This window comes from Ctenopharyngodon idella, chromosome 22, assembly GCF_019924925.1.
Source record: "Ctenopharyngodon idella isolate HZGC_01 chromosome 22, HZGC01, whole genome shotgun sequence".
Lineage (NCBI taxonomy): Eukaryota > Metazoa > Chordata > Actinopteri > Cypriniformes > Xenocyprididae > Ctenopharyngodon > Ctenopharyngodon idella.
Window position 1 is genome coordinate 30,508,672 of NC_067241.1, and position 24,947 is coordinate 30,533,618.

Here is a 24,947-nt window from a genome sequence, read left to right on the forward strand (position 1 = left end):
AATCTTCTGTAATGAAGGGTCGACAGAGTGGGGATCCATTTGCAGCTTTTATTAAGATAATCACCCAGGCAGACAGGGGACAAGGGCAGAGACATAAACAGGGACAGGCAATGGTCGAGGCAGGCGGCAGACAAACGGAGTCGGGTCACAGGCAAAGATCAGGGCAGGCGGAGAGCAAACACAGTCCAGTAAACGGGCACAGATCAGGGCAGGCGGCAGAGAGTCACAGTGAATAAACAGTCCAACGGCAACAGAGATAGTCCACAAGAAAACGCTCAGTAGTGATCACCGGGGCAAATCAAGACTTCGCACTGGGTGTGTGTGTGTGTGTGACTTAAATAGTGTGAGTGTGATGAGGTGCAGGTGTGTGCGCAATCAGTCCCAGGAATGAGGGCCTATGGGAAACGTAGTCCGAATGTAAACCAGTCAATACTCAGGTGACGGCTCCCTCCGGTGGTGCGGAGGAGGAGGCGCGGGAGCCACATTCGTGACAAATGCAGTCGAGTATACTCATACGAAAACTCGTAAACAGTTACAAAAATAAACGGTACGAAACATAATACAATCTATAGATACGCCTTTTAGTTTTTCCACAGGGCGAAAATCATTTTAACGTTACACAGCCATGCTTTAGACTCGGCTACCATGTGCTCCGCTCGTGTGCACGCACTAACAAACTTAATGAAACTTTCACTCTTTTTCAGCTATTACGTACACATGTCCTCAACATTCAAACTCGTTTTCGACCTGCATTATAATCACTTTAGTGATCCGATACCTGAGAATAAACAGGGAGAAATAATCACGAGATGATGAGACGTTTCCTCAGTGATGGCATTTACTCGTATGAGCAGCTCTCGCAATCTCATCTGAGAATGTTCGCCTGTATGGAGAAACTCTCACGATTTTATAAAAAAAAAAAAAGTGAACTTGTAAAACTGCGGTGTTAAATGCAATGCGGACAAAAATTTGGGTGCACCTAACTTTTGTGCTGGTGCACCTAAGAAAAAAAGTTAGGCGCACCAGTGCAAAAAGTTAGTCTAGAGCCCTGCACTATATTGTCAGAAACTGCAAATATATGCTGCATGGAGATAGAACAGGTATAGTTTAGTTTAATTACAGTTATAACTTATATTGTCTTCTTGTTTTTATTCACTATATTAGTACAAGCCTGTTTACCAATGAGTTTTATAATGTTTATTGTACTTCACACAAAATATGAAGCATCTGTTTTCACTCTAGAAAATCACTGTAAGAGCTTAATAAAACACAGTGCAAGTATGCATTAAAATATTATCCATAAACTCTCTCTCTCTCTTGCATTATCATCAACATACATAGCGAAGTACACAGAAACAGTTGTTACAACTAACAGTAAACAAATATATATAAAGACCTTATGCCTTTTCGGGTGGTGCTTAATAAACTGGTAAACTTTATATCTGTAAATCAACTCTGATGAACCGTAATAAAGTGCTCTCACCTTCATTACTGTCGTATTCAGTATCACTCTGGAGACGGTAAGCTTGATCACGAACAGTTTGTACTGATCTATCCTTGAGTAACAAATTTTTAGCACAACCTCTGTTTTGTATTGACATTCGTTCACAAAGCAGTCCGGTGTGAAATGATTCGCGCAGACATAAATGAATTTCGGTAGAGTTGAGGGAGCATTTTCTTCGAAAACAAAATTAATCCACCTCGTCTTCAGCGGCTCAGATTTCGGGAGTAAATTGAGAGAGCTATGTGGATTAATCCATCCAGCTACAGAGCACCTAAAATGCTTGGGAGACATTCTCGTCAATGCAGCAATGGCGGACTGTGTACAACTCGCTGTGAACTCACTCAGGGCGGTTCTATGTTAAAACAGCAGTGTCTGTCAGCATTCGTGGGCAGGGCCTGTGGCTAATGTGTCGTCACATTGCCAGGAACCTGCAAACGGCTTGTTCTGAGACTGCTTATGATTAGTGGGGATTAAAAAAAAAAAAGGAGTGGTTGGATTTTTATCATTATAGAGTGGTTGTGTACACACAATGCCAACACACATTTATGTCCAAAAAGTGTCCAAAAGTGAATTTCGCATAATAGGTCCCCTTTAACTGTGTCTGTCTGTTCTGACTAATTTGAGTAATGATAAAGGATGGAGCAAGATTTGTTTTACAAACTGTTACATCAGTCATTCACGTTAGTGCTTGGCTAACATATGTGCTGTTTTTGATACTGTTAATAATAGAGTTCCCACATGTGCACCGCAATGAATAAGTTGTTTGCAATCACGTGGTTCTGGTGTCGCGCGAAATTCCGGTGGAGGGCAAGCAGTGAAAATTAGAATGGAAAAGATGGAGAAAAGTCCATACTGTGCTGGTTTAGAAAGGTATAAACAGAAAGACACAACATATGTTGGACGTGATCCTTATGTTATGAAGAGGAGCGACTTTTCTACTGAATTGAAAGACTTTCCTGCCATCGAGGCGGTAGATATAGAGAATGTGAAGCTGCTGTCATGCCGTGTTCAGTTCTAGTCTGGGTTTGTTTATATTGCGTTGCCTTTCTGCTAGTGACGTTAAGGGCAGTATTTTAATTTTCTGTCGTGATTTTGAAAAATGTTGCCATTTTAGGTCATTTATGCTGAATCGAGAATTGCAATAGGAACTCGCATCATCGTTCAGGGAAAAAGACTGGACGGTGTAATACAATTTTAGCCTTGGTTAAGGAGGTGAGGGAAGACGACGTTTAGCAAATGTAATGTCACTAAATAAACCCACTGTCTTTCACTCAAAATAATCACATACTTAGCTGAGTTTTGTATCTGGTTTTTGTGTAATAATTAACATTTACATTTGCAAGTATGATCACTCGCTTGTGAATGATTATAACTTGCACACAGCCACTTCAAAACTGTTCATGAGCTTCTATGGGTTTGATTTTGATTGTCATTTTCAATTCAATTCAATTCACATTTATTTGTATAGCGCTTTTCACAATACATATCGTTTCAAAGCAGCTTTACAGAGAATGCATGTCAACATTACAATTTGGAGACTGCAGTTAGCTAATAATGTAATAATTTAGGCGATTAATATACAATCACTGTTAGCAATTTAATTGAAGGTAGAAGCAAAGAGCTCCTGGAAAAATGAATTACATATTAACAATAATTAGGATATATAGAAATTTGCGAATGTGCGTGTTGATCCAGATGTTGCATCTTCTGAAGTCATCGCAGGAGTTGGCGCCGTCTCTTCCAAAGTTTTAGTCATCTGAGGTCTTAAGAGGCTGGATCCAAACTGAAACTGATGTATTCTCTAGTCACCTCGGGACGGCCGTCCCGAGGTAAAACAGAAAAGCAAATGGAGATTAATTAGCATAGCCGCTGTTCATAACATTAAGCAAAGATAGTCATGTGCAATTGATCTGATATGAGATGGATTATGTGAATGCTTGGCTAAAGAGATGTGTCTTTAATCTAGATTTAAACTGGGTGAGTGAGTCTGAGCCCCGAACATTATCAGGAAGGCTATTCCAGAGTTTAGGAGCCAAATGTGAAAACGCTCTCCCACCTTTAGAGGACTTAGCTATCCTAGGTACAACCAGAAGTCCAGAGTTTTGTGATCTTAAAGAGCGTGAAGGATTGTAGGGCGATAAAAGATCGGTTAAGTACACAGGAGCTAAACCATTTAGAGCCTTATAGGTCATTAGCAGTACTTTATAATCGATACGGAACTTAATAGAACTTAAAATCATTTGTTGAAATAAATACAAAAATACAGTGTGTCATGTCTGTCCGCTGAATGTGACCCTCCGATTCTCTGTGGCCATATGGGAAAGTGAATATTAAGACAACTAGGGTTGTCGCGATAACCGCAATATCGTAATATTGACAGGCCAACCGCAGAGGACTGCAAAAACCGCAGCAACCGCGATATTTGTCCTTCTCGTTTTACACTTCATGCATGTGTACTAAATATTAAATAAGTTAATAATGATAGCTTAATGTGTACCATGGTGATTTGTACAGAGGCTCCGTAGATTTGCACTAAACAAGCCTATTAGAATGTGAGAGAGATTGACTGAGCGCGTGCGGTTACCTGCGTCTGTCCTTCAGGCCGAGACATTCGTGAAAAAAGGTTGTGTCCAAAGATAGCAAAATCTCTGCCTTTGCATCGATGTATTACTAGTCAGCTGAGCCTTATAAAGTGGCAATTAAACTTAAAATTATTTCAACAGCTTGTTTCTTTATATCTCTCTTTGAATGAATCAGCGTTTTTGAACGTGCAGTTGAATGAATGCTTTAAAGACTCAAAGACAGTCCCTTGCCGCCACCTTTTGGCGCAACATGTAACAGCACTGACTGACAGCCCATCTAGAACGCGCAGAGATGAGTAGTTCTGCTTATGCTCGTGAAATATCAGCAGAAAGTCTCTTGTTTAGTCAGATTCGAGAACTAACTATTTTACATATAACAATAGGCCTACGATCTTATTGTCAGGTTTATGTTTTGTATGTAAGACACTTATTTTGACATTCTGTTCTGTTTACTTCACTTCCTGTTTCACGCTCTATTTAGTTTCGATATTGAATATGACCTCGTTACACATATTATATATATATATATATGGCGGTAATACCGCATATCACGCTATTGAGCCACTCAAAAATACCGCAAGGGAAATTCCTTAACCGCAACAGCCCTAAAGACAACTTTAAAACTAAAGACATTTACACGCTTTCAACAAATAAATGGATCAACTTCTGTCAGCTTGTTGAACACATTTATTTTATTTGGACATTTTCTACCATATGATGGCTGAAGCAGCAACACCTGACACTGTTCTCACGGTAACCAGATCAACATTGTGAACAGAGTTCTACAAAACTGAAGTGAAAACACCAAAATTATCATTCAATAGGATAAAATAGACTCTCTTCCCTGCAAACGATAGCATAAAGAAATGTGAATATTTAACCAAGTCAAAAACAGAAGGTAGGCAGGTATCCATATTCATTTCAGTATCAGCAGATGCAAAACGCTATAAAAGGCGACAACTTTTAAAGTTAAAAATTGAAATGACTTATACCGTTTTTTTTATAACTTATGTAAATGATATAAACACCTTCTGGGTTCTCTATTTTAATGATTTGAGAAACCATAAACGACACAAAACATACGAATTTTGAGTTTTTGATAGGATTCCTATATAGAAAAATCACTCCCTGCCCTCCAGACTCATTCGCGCTGCTGCAATGACGTCATGTGCAAAAAACCTATTATACACATTGGTTTATTGATAGACATACACTTGTTAATGCTGATGTAGAGGAATTACAGTTGCAACATCTCATGTATGTCAAACTGAGTAGCATATCACTGAGGAACGTCCTGCTGAAGTCGTCCTTATGATGGAGGTTTGGGTTGAATAACTAGTTCTTCCAATGTTTCATCATCAGACTTGAGCTCGGATTGATATGGTAAAATCGATGCCATTAGTTACTGTCTTTACACTGTGCATAATCGCTGAGCTTTAGGAAGCCTCCAGAGCTGAAGTTCAGTTATGGTAGCAGGCGTTTTGTTTCTGCACGTGCTGTAAGCGGTAGACCAATCACAACAGACTGGGCCGTCTGGCCAATCAGAACATAGAAGCTGGTGGAAAGGAGGGGTTTAGAGAGACTGAATCTTTAGGTGAGTTACTTGAGAATCATTGAAAAATGTGGTGATGTGTGATGTATATTATGAGAAAGTGAAAGTGTTTTTTGACCCCCAAAACAAAATTAGGAACATTTAAAAAGGCATAATAGGGGCACTTTAAGGCGTCCACCAAAACGTTTTTAGTCAGCTGAAAACACCTAGCTGTTTGAAAGCGCTTTGGCAGCACAGCGTTTTTTTTTTTTTTTTTTTTTCCCCAGTTGAGATGCTTTGTTGCTATGATACGGAATATCCGCAGCACTGTTACTTGTAACTGATTTCGCAGATAATTTGTTCCAGACTAAAAATGTCAACACAATGTAGAGTGCTTGCTATGTATGTTCAGCAATATTACAGCAATATTAATTTCTCATCCATTTTGTTCCGTTCTGTTTGAAGTCATTGTACAACAAGAACGTTGTGACAGTTGGTCGGTGTTGTATTTGTCCCGCCCCTTCTCCACTCTGATTGGATGGCTGGCTAAAAAGTGACAGTAGCTATGTTTCCATCCACTTATTTTTATGCGCATTTTGGGATATCGCATCAAACTGCTGGATGGAAACGGCGAGATTTTTTATGCACATTTTTAGAATGCGGATAAAAAAAACTTGTGCCCTCAGTTTGAGTCTGATAAATGTTCTATCTGATAAGAAAACATCACAATGGGAAGGCATAATTGTACTAACCAGTGGAAAAATCGTGTTGCAAAGCAGTTGAAATGCTGTTTTGGTCATTCAGAAGTCTGTCCTCAATGTGGTTCAGTATAATTCCTCCCAGAACTGTCTTGAACATGACTGCATTCCCGAACAGCAGCATCCGCCTCTGAAAGCAAGATAATACGTTTATTGCGTTTTGTCTGCATGCTCTGAGATGCAAATAATTTATTATATACTAAAATTATTATATACAGTGGCTTCTCCTACATTTCTTAGTGATATTTAGCACCAGTTTATCAGGAAGTGATGATTTTGTTCTCTTTGACTGGATAGAAACAGTGTTTTATGCGATATTGCAATTTTGAGCATAAGTTAAATTTGCAACTTTGGATGGAAATAGCTAGTGATGAATGCAGCGTTTTGCTCAAAGTTTAACATTCTTCAACCCAAGGTGACCGGTAAAAAATGTTGAACACTCGGTGCTTGAGCGTGAAAAAGACGCTCAATGCCTCATTACGCTTCTGGCTAGGGCTGAACCATTTTGGAAAATAATCTAATTGCGATTATTTTATAGTGATTTCACATTAGGGCACCACAAATGTAGTTATTTATGGTCTTAAATAATAATTTTAATATTCTGTATTAATATTAATATTGAGTCAGATGATTCCTTCCAATATTTCGGGGCACCAGTCAGGATTCTCACCTTGACAATAAAGAACAATCATGAAAGACTGTTAACTGAATTCAAATTTTATAAATTGGAGGAAGTTTATCATCTGACCAATCTGAAGGATTTAGTGAGATTCGGGCGAGCTTGTAGAGCCTCTGATTATCAACACAAAAATTACACAGTTTGCAATAAAATTAATTTATTAACAAAAAGATATACAAGAGTAAAATATCACACTCACTAAATACTACGAAGGAAAATTACTAAGGAAAAATGACTAAACTACTAAGAAAATTGAATCAGTAATCAAACAGAAACTACAAACTACAACACAAATGGATGTTAACAAAACTGAATGCCAAGTAGATGAGCAACGGATTGGACGAAGCAATGAATGGGTAATTAGCAGTCTATGAGGGAGTCAATTGTGGTCTTTCTGGATGCTGGTATTAAAAATAGTAAATGCCTATTTACTATGAATACAGATAACGTGTCTAATGTATCTATCTGTGTACGCTGACCCTAGATAAACAGTCTCTACACAAATAGCAATCTCATTTAGCAACAACCTAATGCCAAGGCCTTTAGGAAAAGGTTTGGTTAGCTTATATTTACGTTTCACTTGGTCGGGTGATCAGTCCGGGAATGGGAAACATTGTCCACTGGTATCCTTCTGTGTGCAGTGGGAGACTGGATTGCTTTCCAACAGCTGCAGAGCTGCACTGAGTGCTGGAGGTCTTTGTGTAATCCAGAGAACTGTAGGTCAGATGGTGGTTGGTCCGTAGGATCTTCTGTAGGTTGGAGGTACTTGGGTTATGCAGGTCGGGAGTCAAAGTCCTCTGCAGAAGCACTTGGGCTGTTTGAAGATCCGTGCAGTGAAAGGTTTACTCGCAAGAGTCTCACCTTGGTCGTACTGTTGTTCTTTCCTTGTCAGGTCAGAAACTCAGAAAAAGGGTTTGTTCAATTGGGGAAGCTTTTATTCCTTCCTGTTGGGGAGGGGATTACAAATCCCCACCTTTCCTGATGTGGTGATGTGATTGGGTCACAGCATTCCAGGTGTCCGTCCCTTAACACGCCCAACTTTCATCCTGTGAAACTTGTACTGTCCCAAAATACACAGTTAAATAAAACAATGTCTTTAGGACCTTGGAAATGCTTTATTTCTTTTTCAAACCTTTCTCAAAGTCCTTGTGGCAGTGTTCTGAGTCCAAACTTGATGTGAATTGGTTGAGGTATCACACTTCAGTTTCAGTGGGTGCAGTTGCATTGGCTTTTTTTCCAGGTGTGGTTTCCACTGTGTGTGCACAGTTTCCTGGATGAGTAAAAGGATGTATAGGACATGTTCCTTACAGTATTCCTGTCTATTTTTGGTGACTTCAAGCCAATATGTTTAGAAAATGTCTTTCTTTCTGAGCATTTCTTTGTTCTTGCTGTGCTCTAGCCAGAACCAGTTTGGCAGCCCTAAGAGTCCATGGTCATTCACACCTTGAACTCAGGCATAGACTGCTGAGGTGAACAAAGGCAGCTCGTGACGAGATTAGCCTATCATCAATGGGCCGTTGATGTCATCTTTCCTGTCCTCCACCTTTGGCAGTTCTGATTACAAAAGTCATTTAGTTGAGGGCGTTGAGGGTCCTATCAGACTCTCTTGTATTAATCAAAGTGGACAAAAGAATGTCTGTTGTGAAGCTCTGGTGCCATCACGTCTGTTGTTCACTACAATTTTTACCAATATTGCGATTTAATATGTGATTATTTTCTAAGCTCTTTATCTTCTGTATTATTCAACAAAGACAAGCAATAAATCATTTGTAGGAGTGGGAATCTTTAGGCACCTCACGATTCGATTCCGATTTTGGAAGTCACAGTCCGATTCCAAAACGATTCTTGATCTTTTTGTCTTATTGATTAGTCTTATTAATAAAACATTTCTATTATTTAATTATATATGTAATTATAAGTACTTTTTAAAATAATACACACTAAAAAATTTAATCAAAACCATTGCATATTAAGAATTTTAAATAAACTAATATCAGACAGGGCTTAGATTAAGCCAGGATTTGACCTTAGTTTAATTAGGACATCTAAGTAGCTTTTATAAACGTGCCTTAGAAAACAACATTACTGGTGTGCATCTTGAGACAAAACAATGGTACTGATATATTTTAAGTAATGTCAGTACAAGTTACTTTCAGTTAAAACAGCTCAAACATGCATTTTAGTCCGGGACTAGCTTAAGCCTTGTCTGTGAAACCAGGGGGACAAGCTAGTAAATAATAAAGAAGGAAAGAAAGAAAGAAGAAAAAACATTATAATCAATAAACAAAGAGTGCTTTTAGTATTTAAGAATATCTGAACATTTTCCTTTCAAGAGCTGTGAGTGATTTTCTCTTTCTCAGTGTTACTGTTGTTATTATTATTATTATTATTATTATTATTATGACATCATAGAGAGCGGGAGATCTAATAAGCTGCATTCACACTAATGCACAGAACTCTTTGGAAATATAAGATGTGGTTTGGCCTGTCTGTTTGATCACTTAAGACATAACTGACTGTTTACATTAATTTCGCGTCATTAAAGCATTTTGAAATGAAAGTACATTTAACCACTTAAACGGAGTCGTGCACAGCCGCATGCGTGAGCAGCACTCTTCAGAAAGCGCGCATCAGCATTTGAAATTGACATAACGACATAACTGAGGCATCGCATCGTTCATAGAGCATTTGTAAGGAAAATACCGGCAGGCGAGACGACACACTGCAAGCGTAAGCAAAGCACGCATTTCTCACAGCGCACCCTATGCAATGAAGCCCGCGAATGTAATTTGTTTCAACCTTTCTGAACTTTATTAAAGATTAATTTAAGGATGGTTTGAGTGGTGTGTGTGTGAGAGAGAGAGAGAGAGAGAGAGAGAGAGAGAGAGAGAGAAATTGGAAGCAAGCAGAATAAGTTTCTAAAGCACACGCAGCGCCATCGCGCATTGGTGGTTAAAAACTAAGCTCAGAATCGTTAGAGAAAGAATCTTTTCTCCCATCTCATGTATAGTATGACCAACACAATATTAGATGGATTAAGCATAAACTGTGCTTTCCTCTAGGCCAGGCATATGCGTAGCGCCCCAAGTTGATGCTTCCTCTGCAGACCGCGTGTCACGTGACGAGCGTATAATCGCAGCCTTTGCGGTTAAAAAGTTGCGTGTCATATCGCGATATTATCGCAAATGCGATTAATCATTCAGCCCTACTCCTGGCCTTTAAAAAAAAGTGGGGCTCCCATTAAAAACAATTGGAAAAGTACGCTAGCCGCTGGGAAAAACGCTTTGGTGGGGACATGGCCTAACTTCATCAGAGTTAGGGCTGGTATCTCAGTATTTTTACTTTGGTTTTGATTTGGTATCTAAGTACTGAAGATATTTGTTATACATCTCAATTTGCATTTGCTCTCGATACATTAAAAAGAGTGAAAAGAAAGGAAAGGAAAAAGACATGATCTGGATAGAACAGCTGTTCTTACAAATGTACATACAAATTGTTTACTACAAAATCAACACGAGTTAAAAAATGAATAATCTAGACATTTTTTTAAAAAATGAACACGAAAGGAACATTTATAATTAAATGTACTTAAAGGTACATATATATAATATATATATATATATATATATATATATATATATTAAAAAAAAAAAAATTAAAATGTGAAAATTTTACAAACATTTGTGGTTGTTGCAACAATAAAGGCGAGTTCTTTAAAGAACAAAGTAACACATGAAGTTCAATGAAACACATCACGCATTACCTGGAACAAGTGGCAGGTCTATTAGTTTGCAGTTACTCATTTCTGTGGTGAACCCTCACCCCAGTGTCTGGCAGAATTTGTGCTTCAGTTTAAGCAGTGTTTGTGTGATCTCTCCTGCAGGCGTCTGTACAGCTCAGTGCTGAGCACAACTTTGCCATGAGTGTGTTTGGCAGGAGTAAAGGCCGCACTGGATTGAGGGTGGTGATGAAGGCCAGTGTTCCTTTGGCTGGACATCTGGAGGACAATGCCCTTGAACTCCATGATGAGATACAGATTCAGGTAGACTGAAACTCATTCTGTCATTCATTTGCTAAACAGAGAGCAAAGACTGACTCTACCATACATCGAATTTCAGGTCTATGAGAAACTGCAGCTGTTGAACCCAGAAGTTCAAGCGGAGGAGATACTGATGTCCCCAAACTCCCTGCTGACGCTCCAAACTAACAGGTACTTCAGTTCAGATGAACACACACAGCTACAGCTGACATGGGCTGTGTCTGGACTGGATAACATCACACATCTGTTGTTTTGTCATGAATGTGAGCTGCACTGCTCTACAAAAACAAAATACAGTAAAGGTGTTTTGTTATGACTCTAGTTATGACCAGCATACCAGTAATAACCTAGTGTGAAATACAATACAGGCCACAATTTGTTTAATTCATTATGGATTCGCAGTTAAATAGTGTTTAAGTAAATTAACGTGTGTGTTTAAAGACAGTTATAAAAAAAAAAAAGTAAATTATACAGTGTTTCCCTGGACAACAGTCATTATTTAGAAATATTTGCCCTAAATATATTAGAATTAAATATATTAATTAGAATTAAATAGATTTGAGTATTCCAGATCCATTAAATAATGAGTAACTTGTTAGACAAAATTGTATCAGTTTGTATTATTATACTGTATACACCGATCAGGTATAACATTATGACCACCTTCCTAATATCGTGTTGGTCCTCCTTTTGTTGCCAAAACAGCCCAGACCCGTGGACTCCACTGGACCCCTGTAGCGAATTAACTCAAATAATAATTATGATAATAATAATAATAATTAATAATTATTTATAACTCATTATGATTATTAATTATGAATATGTAAATCCATTAATCAGATTAACTGGATGTAGCTACATTAAGATTAATATTACAATCAATTAACCTGTTCGTCCAGTGAACACTCAGTGTTGATTGTTTATTAATTCTAAGAAATGTTCATTTCCAGGTTATGAAAAATAACATTCTTATTGTACCGTGCTACTCAGAGCATGTAGTCAGGATCTAAATCACTTAAGAGGCAATTTATTAGCAGACGGAGTCAGAACCAAACATGTATTGTGCACAATCTTTATTAACTAACTCACAAACACATAACTAAACTAACAGACACATAACATACACGCAGGTCACACACATACGTAGGTAAGAATGAGCAATGATAGAGTTGAACCGGAAGTGGAACTGTTGATAGAGCTATAGGAAAAAGTCATAGGCAATCTGGAAAAGAATCATCAATTTCCTCAGTAATAAAACACCTTTGCTGACAAAGGTAAGTTTTACAATTCAATACTAAATCGCTGTTTAGTGTTCAAATGTACGATACGTACAAGATGCCTTTAGGCTGAGGAGCATCGGATCTGCAGGCTGGGCTGTAATCTTGATGGTTCGGTCCGAAGTTGTTGCCACTATCTTCTGCGTTAGATGAAGTACTATGAAACAACTTATAGATGAGCACATGGCCGGGTTGTAGGCCGAGGCCTGCAGGCCTAGGCCTACAAGCCTGCAGCGAGAAGGGGGTTTCTTCAGTTGTCCAAGAAGCAAGGAAAGAGAGGGAGTGGCATTGTTCACTGGCTTTTAACCTCTGGTCAAAGTCACACCTCTTAGTTGTTGACTGGACCAATGAAGATGTTGTATTTCTGGGCGATAACATGCCTCCTGTCAGGGCTTTTACGATCGAGCAAGATTAACTGGCTGAGTTTTTGAAGAAGAACTATTAAAGATTCTTTTAATACTGATGTGTTGCACAGGTATGGACATACACAAGCATTTAAATCTTCTCGATACGAACCCATAGACACTAAACATGGCATAATTCAAGTTACCTTAAATGTATCCTAAAACATGCAAATACAATGAGTGCAATACAACAACAGCAATAATGGATACCATTTCCTAGGGATGTGCATGTTCATTTATAGAACGGTCTGTCTATAAATTAATGCAGGAAAGTCTGTGTTCCGTGGGGAAAATGCAGGAAAGATGCACGTTTCTGTGTCTCTTCTCTGCTCTTCCATGTGGCAACCACATTCTTTAGCGCAATAAAACTTGTAACAGAGAACTTCTCGGGGGATGGGGGACAGGCCCCAGAGTGCTTTAAACAATTATTGGTTACCTATAACAAATAATTGTGTCTGATTTGTCTCAGTCGTTACACCCCTGAAGGTGTGCTGTGGTATCTGGCACCAAGATGTTAGCAGCAGATCCTTTAAGTCCTGTAAGTTGCAAGATGGGTCCTCCATGGATCGGACTTGTTTGTTTAGCACATCCCACAGATGCTCAATTGGATTGAGATCTGGGGAATTTGGAGGCCAAGTCCACACCTCAAACTCATTGTTGTGCTCCTCAAACCATTCCTGAACCATTTTTACTTTGTGGCAGGGTGCATTATCCTGCTGAAAGAGGCCACAGCTACCAGGGAATACCATTTCCATGAAAGGGTGTACATAGTCTACAACAATGCTTAGGTAGGTGGTACGTGTCAAAGTAACATCCACATGGATGCAGGACCCAAGGTTTCCTAGCAGAACATTGCCCAAAGCATCACAATGCCTCCGCCGGCTTACCTTCTTCCTATAGTGCATCCTGGTGCCATGTGTTCCACAGGTAAGCGAGGCACACACACCCAGCCATCCACATGATGTAAAAGAAAATGTGATTCATCAGACCAGGCCACCATTATTCCGTGGTCCAGTTCTGATGCTCACGTGCCCACTGTTGGCACTTTCGGCGGTGAACAGGAGTCAGCATGGGCACCCTGACTGTCCTGCGGCTATGCAGCCCCATACGCAACAAACTGCAGTGCACTGTGTATTCTGACACCTTTCTATCAGAACCAGCATTAACTTCTTGAGCAATTTGAGCTACAGTAGCTCGTCTGTTGGATCAGAACACACAGGCCATCCTTCGCTCCCTACGTGCATCAGTGAGCCTTGGCAGTCCATGATCCTGTTGCCGGTTCACCACTGGTTCTTCCTTGGAACACTTTTGATATTTGGCCCTTGTCAAACTCGCTCAAATCCTTACGCTTGCCCATTTTTCCTGCTTCTAGCACATCAACTTTGAGGACAAAATGTTCACTTGCTGCCTAATATATCCCACCCACTAACAGGTGCCGTGATGAAGAGATAATCAGTGTTATTCACTTCACCTGTCAGTGGTCATAATGTTATGCCTGATCGGTGTATATATATTGTTTTTTTTCGTATTTCTTTGCATGTCACCGAGCAACACGCATTATTAACCGTATAGTGTGTGTTATTTCCTGTAGAGATGGGCAGGGGTCCCTGTCATACCGTGTGCTGGATTGTCCGGACAGAGCTTCTCTCATTCAAGTGGATGATAAAGGTCATCTGACATCTGGATCTCTGACAGGAACAGCATCCCTACAGATTAGCTCGCAGGAAACATTCGGCGTCAATCAAACCATCATCATCGCTGTGAAGGTAACACCGACATATAAAGATAGGATGCTATGCAAGTACAATACAGTCTTCAAACAGATGATCTTTTTAGCAAATTGTAAGTTCATTTTACAGAACCTAATAAACTTACTTAATAGAGAACAAAATAGAGGATAAGTAACTTGAATTGCAGATTAATAATATTGCTTATTAAACGTCTCGTGATTAATTTTTAGTGACTAATGACTGGCTGACTGTACATTATCACGGATTTATATTTTGTAATTCACAGTTGTTCTTAACTGTAAGTGAATGTTTTAGTAATTATTCAGAATCAGCAGTGTTTGTGTTTTGTTGTTTTAAGGTGGTGACCGTATCATACCTACGTCTGAGCACCAGTCCAGTGATGTACACGTCGAACAGAGAGGCTGTGTCCGCCATCCCGTTGGGAGCCGTTTTGACCTTCACCGTTCATTTCCACGACAGCACAGGAGAAACCTTACACAGCCACAACTCAGTGCTTAGCTTCTCCACCAACAGGTGCTGCAAAATCAGTAAATGAAACTGTCTACATGACATGCAACACTTACACGGTCCCTACACTTCAAGCCAGCATCATTACAAAATGACAATGTTCCTATTATAGTCAACAAATCTACACCGCTCCTATTATAGTCAATAAAAATCAGTGCTGCCTCCAAGGGGAGGCCATGGCCACCCCTAAAAGAAAAAAAAACTTTGCCCACCCTGCTGGCCCACTTGTTACACATTATTTTAATGTCTACACACACATTATTAACATGGACTAAATATTTTGCATCAAAAAACATTTGTTGCACAAGCAAGCATAAATGCAACGTATTTCACCATGTTTTATTTCTCTTGTATAAGAGTTTAATATTGGGACTGTTCTCCCCAGGTCATCGCAAACTCTGTGTAACACGAAATAGGAAATCTGATATTTTATGAAGTGTGTTTCTTCCATATATAATCTGGATTATTTTCAAATGAATTAAAATGCTCAAACTTTTGCACACGCATCAGAAGTGGTGAAAATTTACTTCTGATATAGGTTTCAGAATTAAGTGTGGCAAAAGTTTCGCCATGAAACAGGAAGCTGTTGTAACTCAGGCATACAATGTTCAACCTGCCCCAAACTTCACACGTTTGATAGGAGTCCTGGCCTGAAGACATCTACATGCCAATATTCAGTTAGTCATAGCGCCACCTATTGACAACAGGAAATGGCATGCTTTGCACTGTAATTCACTTCCACAAACACATTTAAAAATGCCATGAAGTACCAAACATGCTAGAAACATGTTAAATCATACAACACTTGGCTAAGTGCTAAAGTATGCGATTAACTCCACGAAACAGGAAGTTGTTGTAACTCAGGCATACAATGTCCGATCTGCTCCAAACTTCACATTTGGTAATAGTCCTGGCCTGAATACATCTACATGGCAATATTCAGTTATAGTCAAAGCGCCACCTGTTGGCAGCAGTAAGTGTGGCACGTTGAAATGACTTTGCCATGTTTCTCCTATATTTACTCCCTTACATGCATGTCGCCCACTGTTCACTGTTTTCCTAAAGCCTTAATGGAATGGCGGCCCGGGAGCCCTTTCAACGCTGCTTGCAGCTTTAATGTTTATTTTTGCAGTTCATGCTATAACAAGGTTTTTTTGATAACCTAATTAATGTACTTTATGTGAGAACATCTAAATTAACTAATTTCATGCGTGTCAAAAATGTAATTTAATCTTATCAATTGACAAAGTGCATCAAAGGAAGTCATTTTTATGGGTTAGATCAAGTACAAATAGGTCCTTGAAAAAAGTTGCAGGTTACCACTTTTTCAGTGGATTCAGTGGATTTTGAATTTCCTGAAGGTTCCATAAAGTGATGATGCTTGCTGTGTAGACATTTTGCTTGAATTTAATAGTAATCTAAACATGTATTATATGGCCTATGGTAAATGTGGAAGAAGCAACACAGAGGAGATCTGGAGGCCTAATGGTTTTTCACAAATTAATGAATGTTTATTTCCAAAAGCGTAGGCATCAGAATATTATAATATACTACTATATTAAAGGTGGTAATTGCAGACAATTAAAATATCAAATTTATGCAAGAATATTACGAAAAATCAGTGGGTATGCTTTTTGTTTTGTTTTTGTTTTTGTTTTTTTTGTTTTTGTTTTTTTTTTTTGATCAGTGTGTATTCATGATTTTAACTATCTATATTATGTGTGCAGGGATGATTTGGTGCAGGTCGGTAAGGGTTCAAGTAACGGCACGCTGATGGTGCGAACAGTCAATGTGGGTCTGACTCTACTAGGAGTTTGGGACTCGGAGCAGACCGGACTAGCTGATTTCATTGCACTACCTGTCCAAAATGCCATTCATCCAGCAGAAGCCCAGCGGCTGGTCGTGGGTGATGTTGTGTGTTTTTCTGCACAGATTATTAATCAGGAGGGTAAGAGCGGACACAGACAATTTACAGTCAATTTCACAATCTCTTTCTGTAAGTATGAGTGTCATGTTGTCATTGTCAGGTGCTTCAGGTGTGTGGAGCTCATCATCCAGTGCTGTGCTGGAGGTTGAACCCAGGACTGGAGCCGCAGTGGCCAGAGACAAGGGCACAGTCACTGTCTACTATGACATACCAGGCCAACTCCGCACTTACAGAGAGGTGAGCGCCTGTATGCTAGTCCAAACTCATCACAATGAGTTCCTTCAGTTTAGAGATATTTCAAATAAGATATTTAGGAAAAATCATGAAAAGATAGTGGTCTAAATGCGTGATCCCTAATTAAACTGAAGACGCACATTATTGTATTTGTATTGTAACATTGTGTTTTCTTTAGGTTTTTATTGAAGGTGCAACTCGGACATCTGTCATGACTCCCTCAGTGAAGAAAGACAGAGACTCTAAAGTTTTGATGTCAACCAGGGACACAGGAAGCAACCTCATTGGTACAGATCACTCCTTTAATTGCTGTAGTCCTCACACTGACTTCCTGCTTATTGAGGATCATGCTTATGTGCTGTGTTTGTGTCCTGCCTTAATGCATTAACCCTCTGAGGTGTATGATCAGTGTGATTAGAACGCTAAGTGCGTGATGCAATTCAAATCTGTTTTCATGCTTTGGCCAGAGAGAGACTCTCTCCGTGCTCATCATATAACACAACTGATCAGTGTTTGTTGCGATTCTCATTAGCTACAGAAATCTATATCATTTAAAAAACAGAAATATTACATCAGCTTAGTGCAGAATCAGGCAAGCTGATACATTGATTATTGCAACATTATCTAAATAATATTAAAAGTTTAGCTTGGGTTTCTAAAAGACATCAAGCCAGTTTCACTTCTCCTTTTCATCTCACAAGTTAAGGGATAGTTTTGGCTGATTTTGTGAGAGTGAAGTTTGGATCTGTATTTGTGTGAGAATGAAGAGTGTCAAAGATTACTAATTTAAACGTGTTTTTGATGTTTTGAGCATTGTAGTCATTCCAGCCAATCACATATATATCTGTTGAAGGTGTGAGATCAAAGGTGTTTTGTGTTTGTTTAGCTAAGCTCATTTAGCTTAATATTAGTTCGAAAATAACTGTCACGTTAAACTCACACAGAGGGACCAGACGGAATGTTTTCAGTTAAAGGGGTAATTAAATTAATTATATAATGGCCCCAAAAGCACTGGTGTCATTCATTACTCAGGTAGAAGTATAGATACTAGGGTTTAAAAGGACTTCTGTAGAAGTTGAAGTATCAACTCAAGCTTTTTACTCAAGTAAAAATGTAAAAGTACTGGTTTCAAAACTACTTAAAGTATAAAAGTAAAAGTAATGTAAGGAAAATGCCATTAAGGACAAAAGCTTAGGCCGCGCCACAGGGGCCTATTGTGCACTACCCCACCTCCTCAAAAAAAACTTTTTTCTTAAGGCCATAATGACTATAATGTTATATTAAAATGTTAATGTTGAAAAATTTGGGATGCACTACGCTATCTGTTTCTACCAACCTCCTCGCTGGTGCTTGGTTGGGACATTTCGCTCGAGTTCTCTTCTTGAGTCTCTGCCACGGACATCTTCGTACTTGGCTACATACGTCTGCTATGTCCAGTGTTGGGGGTAATGAGTTACAAAGTTAGTATAGCCTACTTATCACAACATTGTCAATTGCGTTGTCAATCGCAAACGCTAATTTATTCAAAAGTCTCTCTACCGAACTACCTACTGTAGCTTAATTAATGTGTCTGTGAGGACGAAGAGAAAGCACCCATTTGATAAATGAGCCAGTAGTGGAGAAATAATTAAGAAATAATCTTTTTTTGAGTAACGACCCCAACACTGACTATGTCCTCCTTGATGGAGTGTGACGTAATTTGTGTCGTGCAGGTGTGATGGATCGCGTACAAACCAATAGTGTGTCGAAATGGTATATGTTTATACTTCTCATCCAACCACAATCAAATTCACTCTATCCGGATGGCGCGATTTATCTGGATAGGGTTTTTTTTTGTTTTGTTTTGTTTTGTTTTTTTGTTTTTTGTTTTTTTTGAACGATGACAAGCCGAAATGAAATAGGAGTAACGAGGCTATTTTTAAAATGCAAGGAGTAGAAAGTACAGATAATTGCGTGAAAATGTAAGGAGTAGAAGTAAAAAGTCAGCTGAAAAATAATTACTCCAGTAAAGTATAGATACCCAAAATTTCTACTTAAGGTAACGAAGTATTTGTACTTCGTTACTTGACACCTCTGTGTGTAATGCAGCCAATAAAATGAAATCCAGAAAAATTAAAACGGAAAACAGAATTTGGAGAAAAAATAAAACACAATGATAAAAACAAAATGGATTTCAATGGGACTAGCAACACTAAAGTCATGGGTTTGATTCCTAAGAATCACAAATGCTGAATTATTGTATACTATAGCCTTATTCGGACAGTAATTTTTCTCACATGGTTGTCTGTAAAAATAAATTTGCATGGCACCTCAGTGATAAAACTAATGCGTTTAGATGGCGTTCAGATTTAATGTATATAATTATAATACTAAAATTGTATTACTCTAACGCCCCATTTCAAATGTTTACATGTTTTCCTCTCTTCTTTCACTGAGGTGGAGCGATAATGAAATATTGTTCTTGTAAATACTTCCCATACATATTTAAAATGCATGCAAATTAGAGTGAAGCGCAAGTAATCGTACGGTGTTCCTCAATGGGCAAAAAGAATTTCAACTGTGAATTTTGAGTTGACTGTTGTGAGTTTGAGAGTTGTGGATTCGGACAGCAGTTAAATTACCACACAACCTTGGCGTTTGTCAAAAAAAAAAAAAAAGGCAATTCGGCCTGGGGTTTTTACATGGGTGGTGGGAGAAAAACACTGACATTCTGGATTTGGACAGCAATAAAATCACTCACTGACTAGCCCCTGTAAATGTTGAAAATACCTTTATGAGAAACAATTACTGTCCGAATAGGGCTTATGAATGCACTGGAAGTGTCTGCCAAATGAACATGGAAATGTATATGTTTCTTTAACAGGTCTTGTGTTCTCTTTATTTGATCACAATACTTTTCCACACAACATCATAACACTGATTGTATTCTTGTGTCCACAGGAAGCTGCTCCTCATCCCAATCAGACAGTATCGCTCTGCTCTACCCGGAGTCCTCCATCAGCTGTCACCTCCGCTTCACTAGCAGCGCTGTGGATTTCTCGGCTCATGACGTCTACCACACTCGCACAGCTTTTGATGCAGGCACAGGTCTCTCAGATGAAGCTACGCAGCCACTGGACTTCAGGCATTTAAATTAATAAATAAATGTTTTAAACCTGTCATCTTTATCTCCTGTGAACGTCAGGTTTCTACAGCTGTGCGTTGAGCTTTAAGCCCATGAGTGACCAGCAGGTGAAGGTGTTGAGCATGTCTATGACTGACGTGGAGGTCACGGCCGGTGTGCAGGGCGATCACTTCACCGGACAGCAGATCGGCGCTAGGCTGCCTGTCAATCCAGGGATCTACGCTGATCAGACGGACATCATCCTGAGTAATCAGCACACATCTGCTGATCTGACCATCTATGGGACACCAGGCGCTCTGCAGAAGCTAGACGTAATGTTTGCACCTTTGTCTCTATCTGCTATTTGTGTCTGAAAGGTGAAATGACAGTTATTTTGCTGATGTGTCTGAGATTGCTCAAATAAGCATTAGTGTATTCACCAAACGTGTGCATGTGGATCTGATCTGATGTTTAGGCGAAGAGCAGTTCTCCTGCAGTTGTGATCGAGCAGAAGGAGGTTTCCCAGAGCTTTCCAAGCTATATCAGATACACGGTTAGTGTCGTGAACCCGCAGGGAGCTCTGACGACATCTGTGTCTATAAGCAGCGTATCCAGTGATCAGGTGCTGCTCATCCCAGTGTCTGTCATGCATCTAGCAGCCAGCGGCAATTCTGTGCAAGGTTTGTTCCTCTACATCAGTCTGAAAGCATAGTAGGAAATTTTTTTATGGTTAAGACTTCATTAACAAGTAATATATTCTTTTTATATCTTATATATTTATTTATGCAATTGAATGCCCAAAAGCAGCTGTTTCAGAAGATATAATTATGCAGTAGCCATGTAGTTACTATGTAGTTAAAGGGGTCATGACATGAGAAATCTAATTATCCTTGATCCTTTAACATATGCAAGGTCTTTGTACCATTAAAACACTCTGCAAGATTCTTAGCTTAAAACATCCTACTCAGATAACAGCATTTATTAAACCAAGCTCCAAAAATGGCTTGTTAGATTGTTGTGGGATTTGTGATGTCACATAAGCAAAGACATTTGCATATGACTGTCTCTAGGGCAAGACATTGATGAATAGTTATAGATCGGGGTGTCAAATTCATTTTGGGTTGAGAGCCGGATTGGAAAAAAATAACCATGTGTGGGCCTAATTAATTAATTAATTAGGGCTGTGACGGTATGGGGTTTTTTCTTACCGCGGTGATGAAGCAACGAATCCCGCGGTTTGGCGGTTAACCGCAGTCCATGGATATAAACGCACTCGCCAAATGCAACTTGTTGAAACTTTGAATAATTCCGTCCTCGTGTAGTTTTTTTTTTCTCATTAAATCCAAAGGTGTTCATCAGTGATTGTATATATCAAGAGCAAGGACATGTTTGTGTGAATTTTGTTTTGTGCTTTTACCAGAATGAAGCACTCAGATCATCTGTGTAAAGACTGCGCATTGTGCACGAGCGCCAAGAGAACTGATAACAGCGGCAACGAGCAAAAACGTCTCAAGTTATGTATGTAGCCATGGTTCCCTGAGAACAGGGAATGAGACACTGTGTTTAACACGCTTTGGGGAACACCTCCTCGTGAACTGGTGTCTGAAAACAATTATCCAATCACGACAATCCTATTGGCCGGCGACAGCCTATGACATCATCATTGCGTGACCCGGAAGTATATAAGGAGCGCCTAGAGAAGCAGTCAGTACCTTATTGTCTAAAGGGACTGTTCAGCAGGCAGCCCCGATGCATGGAAGGTAACGCAGTGTCTTGTTCCCTGTTCTCTTTCAAAAGGGAACTCAACACTGCGTTTGACACACTTTGGGGAATGATATACCAACGCCGCCATGCTTGAAGGGAGTGCATGCCAAAAAATGGATAGACAAACGTCAGAACTAGCAGTTTCAACTGAAATGCCAGAACCACTCCCCCTACAGTTCATACATAGGCTGTCAGTGACAGCATTCACTATGGCCAACAGCCCAAGCTATAAGCCTCAAAGAGGCCTTCCACAGAAACTTCTGGAACCAAGCTTCTTTTCAAAGAAAAGAGGGTACCTTTAAGGGAATGTAGCCAGGGGCCCCGAGGGAACCCTAGCCAGTCACTTGTCAGGGGAACGTACTCAACCCTGATTGCCACCAGGGAGGCCGACCTGGTCTAACAGAAACCTAGTCTTGGCCAACAACCTGATCACAGAGTCTCAATTCACATTTTTCAGAGAAGATATCCAGTGAGAGGGACTGCAAAGAGGCAGTAACCAACTCAGACTAGATCGTAGAGACAGGCATCCTGGAGAGCAGGACTCAGCTTAGCCCTTTTTACCCTTACCAGTGAGGGGAGTAAAACTCTGCTCAATCCTAGGATCTACTCTTCGCTTGATTATTTGCACTGAGGAGGCTGTGCACTCTAAAGGGACCCAAACAAGGGGAGTCTAACCAGCCTAGGGGCTGGTCTTCAACAGGGAGGCCTCAGAGAGGCCTTGAACCACTGACCAGATGTGGGGGGATTCGCTTACAGGGCTGCCTGTGAAGGCCACACACCTAAAGCAACTCAATTGCTGATAATGCAAGAGCCCACAAAACATGGGAACTCGTTCTGATTGAAACCGAGTTTAACTAGCAGATAAGACTGTAGAGTGCCCACATAACAGTCTACCTCAACACATTCCAACAAGATGTACTCAGTAAAAACACTTTTTACAAACTTACGCCATCATGCTCTGAAGGAAGCCCAAACAGGGCCTGCAACTCCAGGAAGACACGTGGCGTCAGCTAGTGGCAGTGTCTAAGCTCTAAGGGAGCCATATATGAGAACCAAACTATCCAGTGAGGTTAGCTATTTAACTCAACCTGAGCTTAATTTTATCCACACATTCCAACAGGCAATGTACTCCGTAAAAACACCATTAACCCTTAAAGTAAGGGGAGTACAGAGAATATTAAGCTACCATGTTCTGAGGGCGGCCAAAAAACAGGCCTACTGCTTCAAACGATCATGGGCATAAACCTGTGGCAGTGCTAGTTTCCAAGTGAGCAAACTATAACTAAAACATCTACCAACAAGACTTGTAATACAACAAGCTATTGTGCTCTGAAGGAGGCCCAAACGGAGCCTTCTACTTCAAACAACACGAGTGTCAGCTTGTGGCAGTGTTCGAGCTCTAAGGGAGCCATATATGAAAACCAAACTATGTAGTGAGGTTAACTTTGTTAACTCAACCTGAGGTTATACATTCCAACAGGTAATATACTCAGTAAAAACACTTTTTACCCTTTCAGCAAGGGGAGTACAAACTACGTCACCATAATCTTAAGGAGGCCAAAGTCAGGCCTACTACTCCAGAACACACGGGTGCTAGCCTGTGGCAGTATTAGAGTTTACTGAGCTCACATAGTGTAGGGCAGGAATCAGAACTAAAGTAATAAAGTACAATAACCTTGAATAACAAGGGAGTACTATTAATCCAACCCTGAAAAATACAGGGTGGGTACTTCACATCAGAAATTCTCACCAAAAACAGATACAATCTGTACCGAACCCTAGGGAACAGGAGCTTAAATAAAAAGCTACAACCATATCACTCAAGCTTGAACATAGTTCAAGGGAAAAACCGAAGTCAAAGTACCACTAAGATAGTTCTGGGGGAGCGGGGCCACAGCAACAAAGTTTCTATTCACATAGTGAAAAGGGGCCTACGCCGCCTGAGACAATGGCACCAGGGAGACTTAGCAATAGTCTGCTACCTTAGTTGCTATCTATTTTGCACCTACACCAAAGGGACAATGGGCCTTGGCCTGACAACTCTGATAAGAGGAGGCCAGAACTAGGAAAAACTACACTCACATAACAGGGGTAGTATAAAAAGGGTGTAAAAATGATTCTAGCAGACCGCCTAAACCCTAGTTCTAGCCTAGGCCAGCTATAGCTGTGGGCCTATAAGGCCAACACATAAGCATAGATCTGCCTGGGGCTAAGAAACAATAGCCTCTACCAACAACTCTCAACTGAGAGGAGGCAAACTCTGAGAATACTATATTTCTACAATAAAGCTCAGAGGAGCAGAGCTCAAACCAAGCGCACAATGTCAGGCGGCCTGTAAGGCCGACGCTGAACATAGATCTATCTGAAGTTAGTGAAAGCTAATCTCAAAACTCTAGCATTTACCAGAGGAGAAAGCTAATTTACCATAAGGTGGCTAACAGTGCGGCTTAGTTAAAGCCTACATCTGAATACATATGAATGGTAGCTTCATTGTCTTCAGTGAATTCTGCAAAGAATGAAGCCAACACATCTATAAAGGGGACAAACAAAGTACTACCCTTAATAATATCGTTCCAGCCAACCTAATGGAACTTCAGGGCCCTTAAACTGCATCCTATACAGGAAACCAATGTTTTTATAAATGTAAAAAGACCTACCAAGCCAATTTCAGCAGGTCCAACTGATATGCTTACAAACAGACATTGTGTGTAAAGCAACACCAGCCTGACCTGCTGCCGCGTATAGAGCGTTGGAGCCTGCCTATTTCACGAGATAGTTGCACCCATTTCGTCAGTAGGAAGCATCGACGCATACCCATACTCACTCCATCAACACCAGCGAATTAACCTGCTGATGTTGATGAATGCGAGCTGAATACAGGTTCATC

General features: G+C 39.9%; 1 protein-coding gene across 1 annotated transcript in view; it reads left to right on the forward strand.

Annotated features, from left to right (window-relative positions):
* nup210 (nucleoporin 210) overlaps nt 1-24,947 on the forward strand; it is an 87,655-nt gene that overhangs the window by 48,241 nt on the left and 14,467 nt on the right. The window contains exons 28-37 of the mRNA XM_051880497.1: nt 10,938-11,096; nt 11,173-11,264; nt 14,366-14,540; nt 14,863-15,038; nt 16,760-16,980; nt 17,060-17,196; nt 17,372-17,480; nt 20,134-20,280; nt 20,378-20,628; nt 20,772-20,976. Coding sequence (XP_051736457.1) covers nt 10,938-11,096; nt 11,173-11,264; nt 14,366-14,540; nt 14,863-15,038; nt 16,760-16,980; nt 17,060-17,196; nt 17,372-17,480; nt 20,134-20,280; nt 20,378-20,628; nt 20,772-20,976 — 1,672 coding nt within the window. The remainder of the gene's footprint in view (nt 1-10,937; nt 11,097-11,172; nt 11,265-14,365; nt 14,541-14,862; nt 15,039-16,759; nt 16,981-17,059; nt 17,197-17,371; nt 17,481-20,133; nt 20,281-20,377; nt 20,629-20,771; nt 20,977-24,947) is intronic.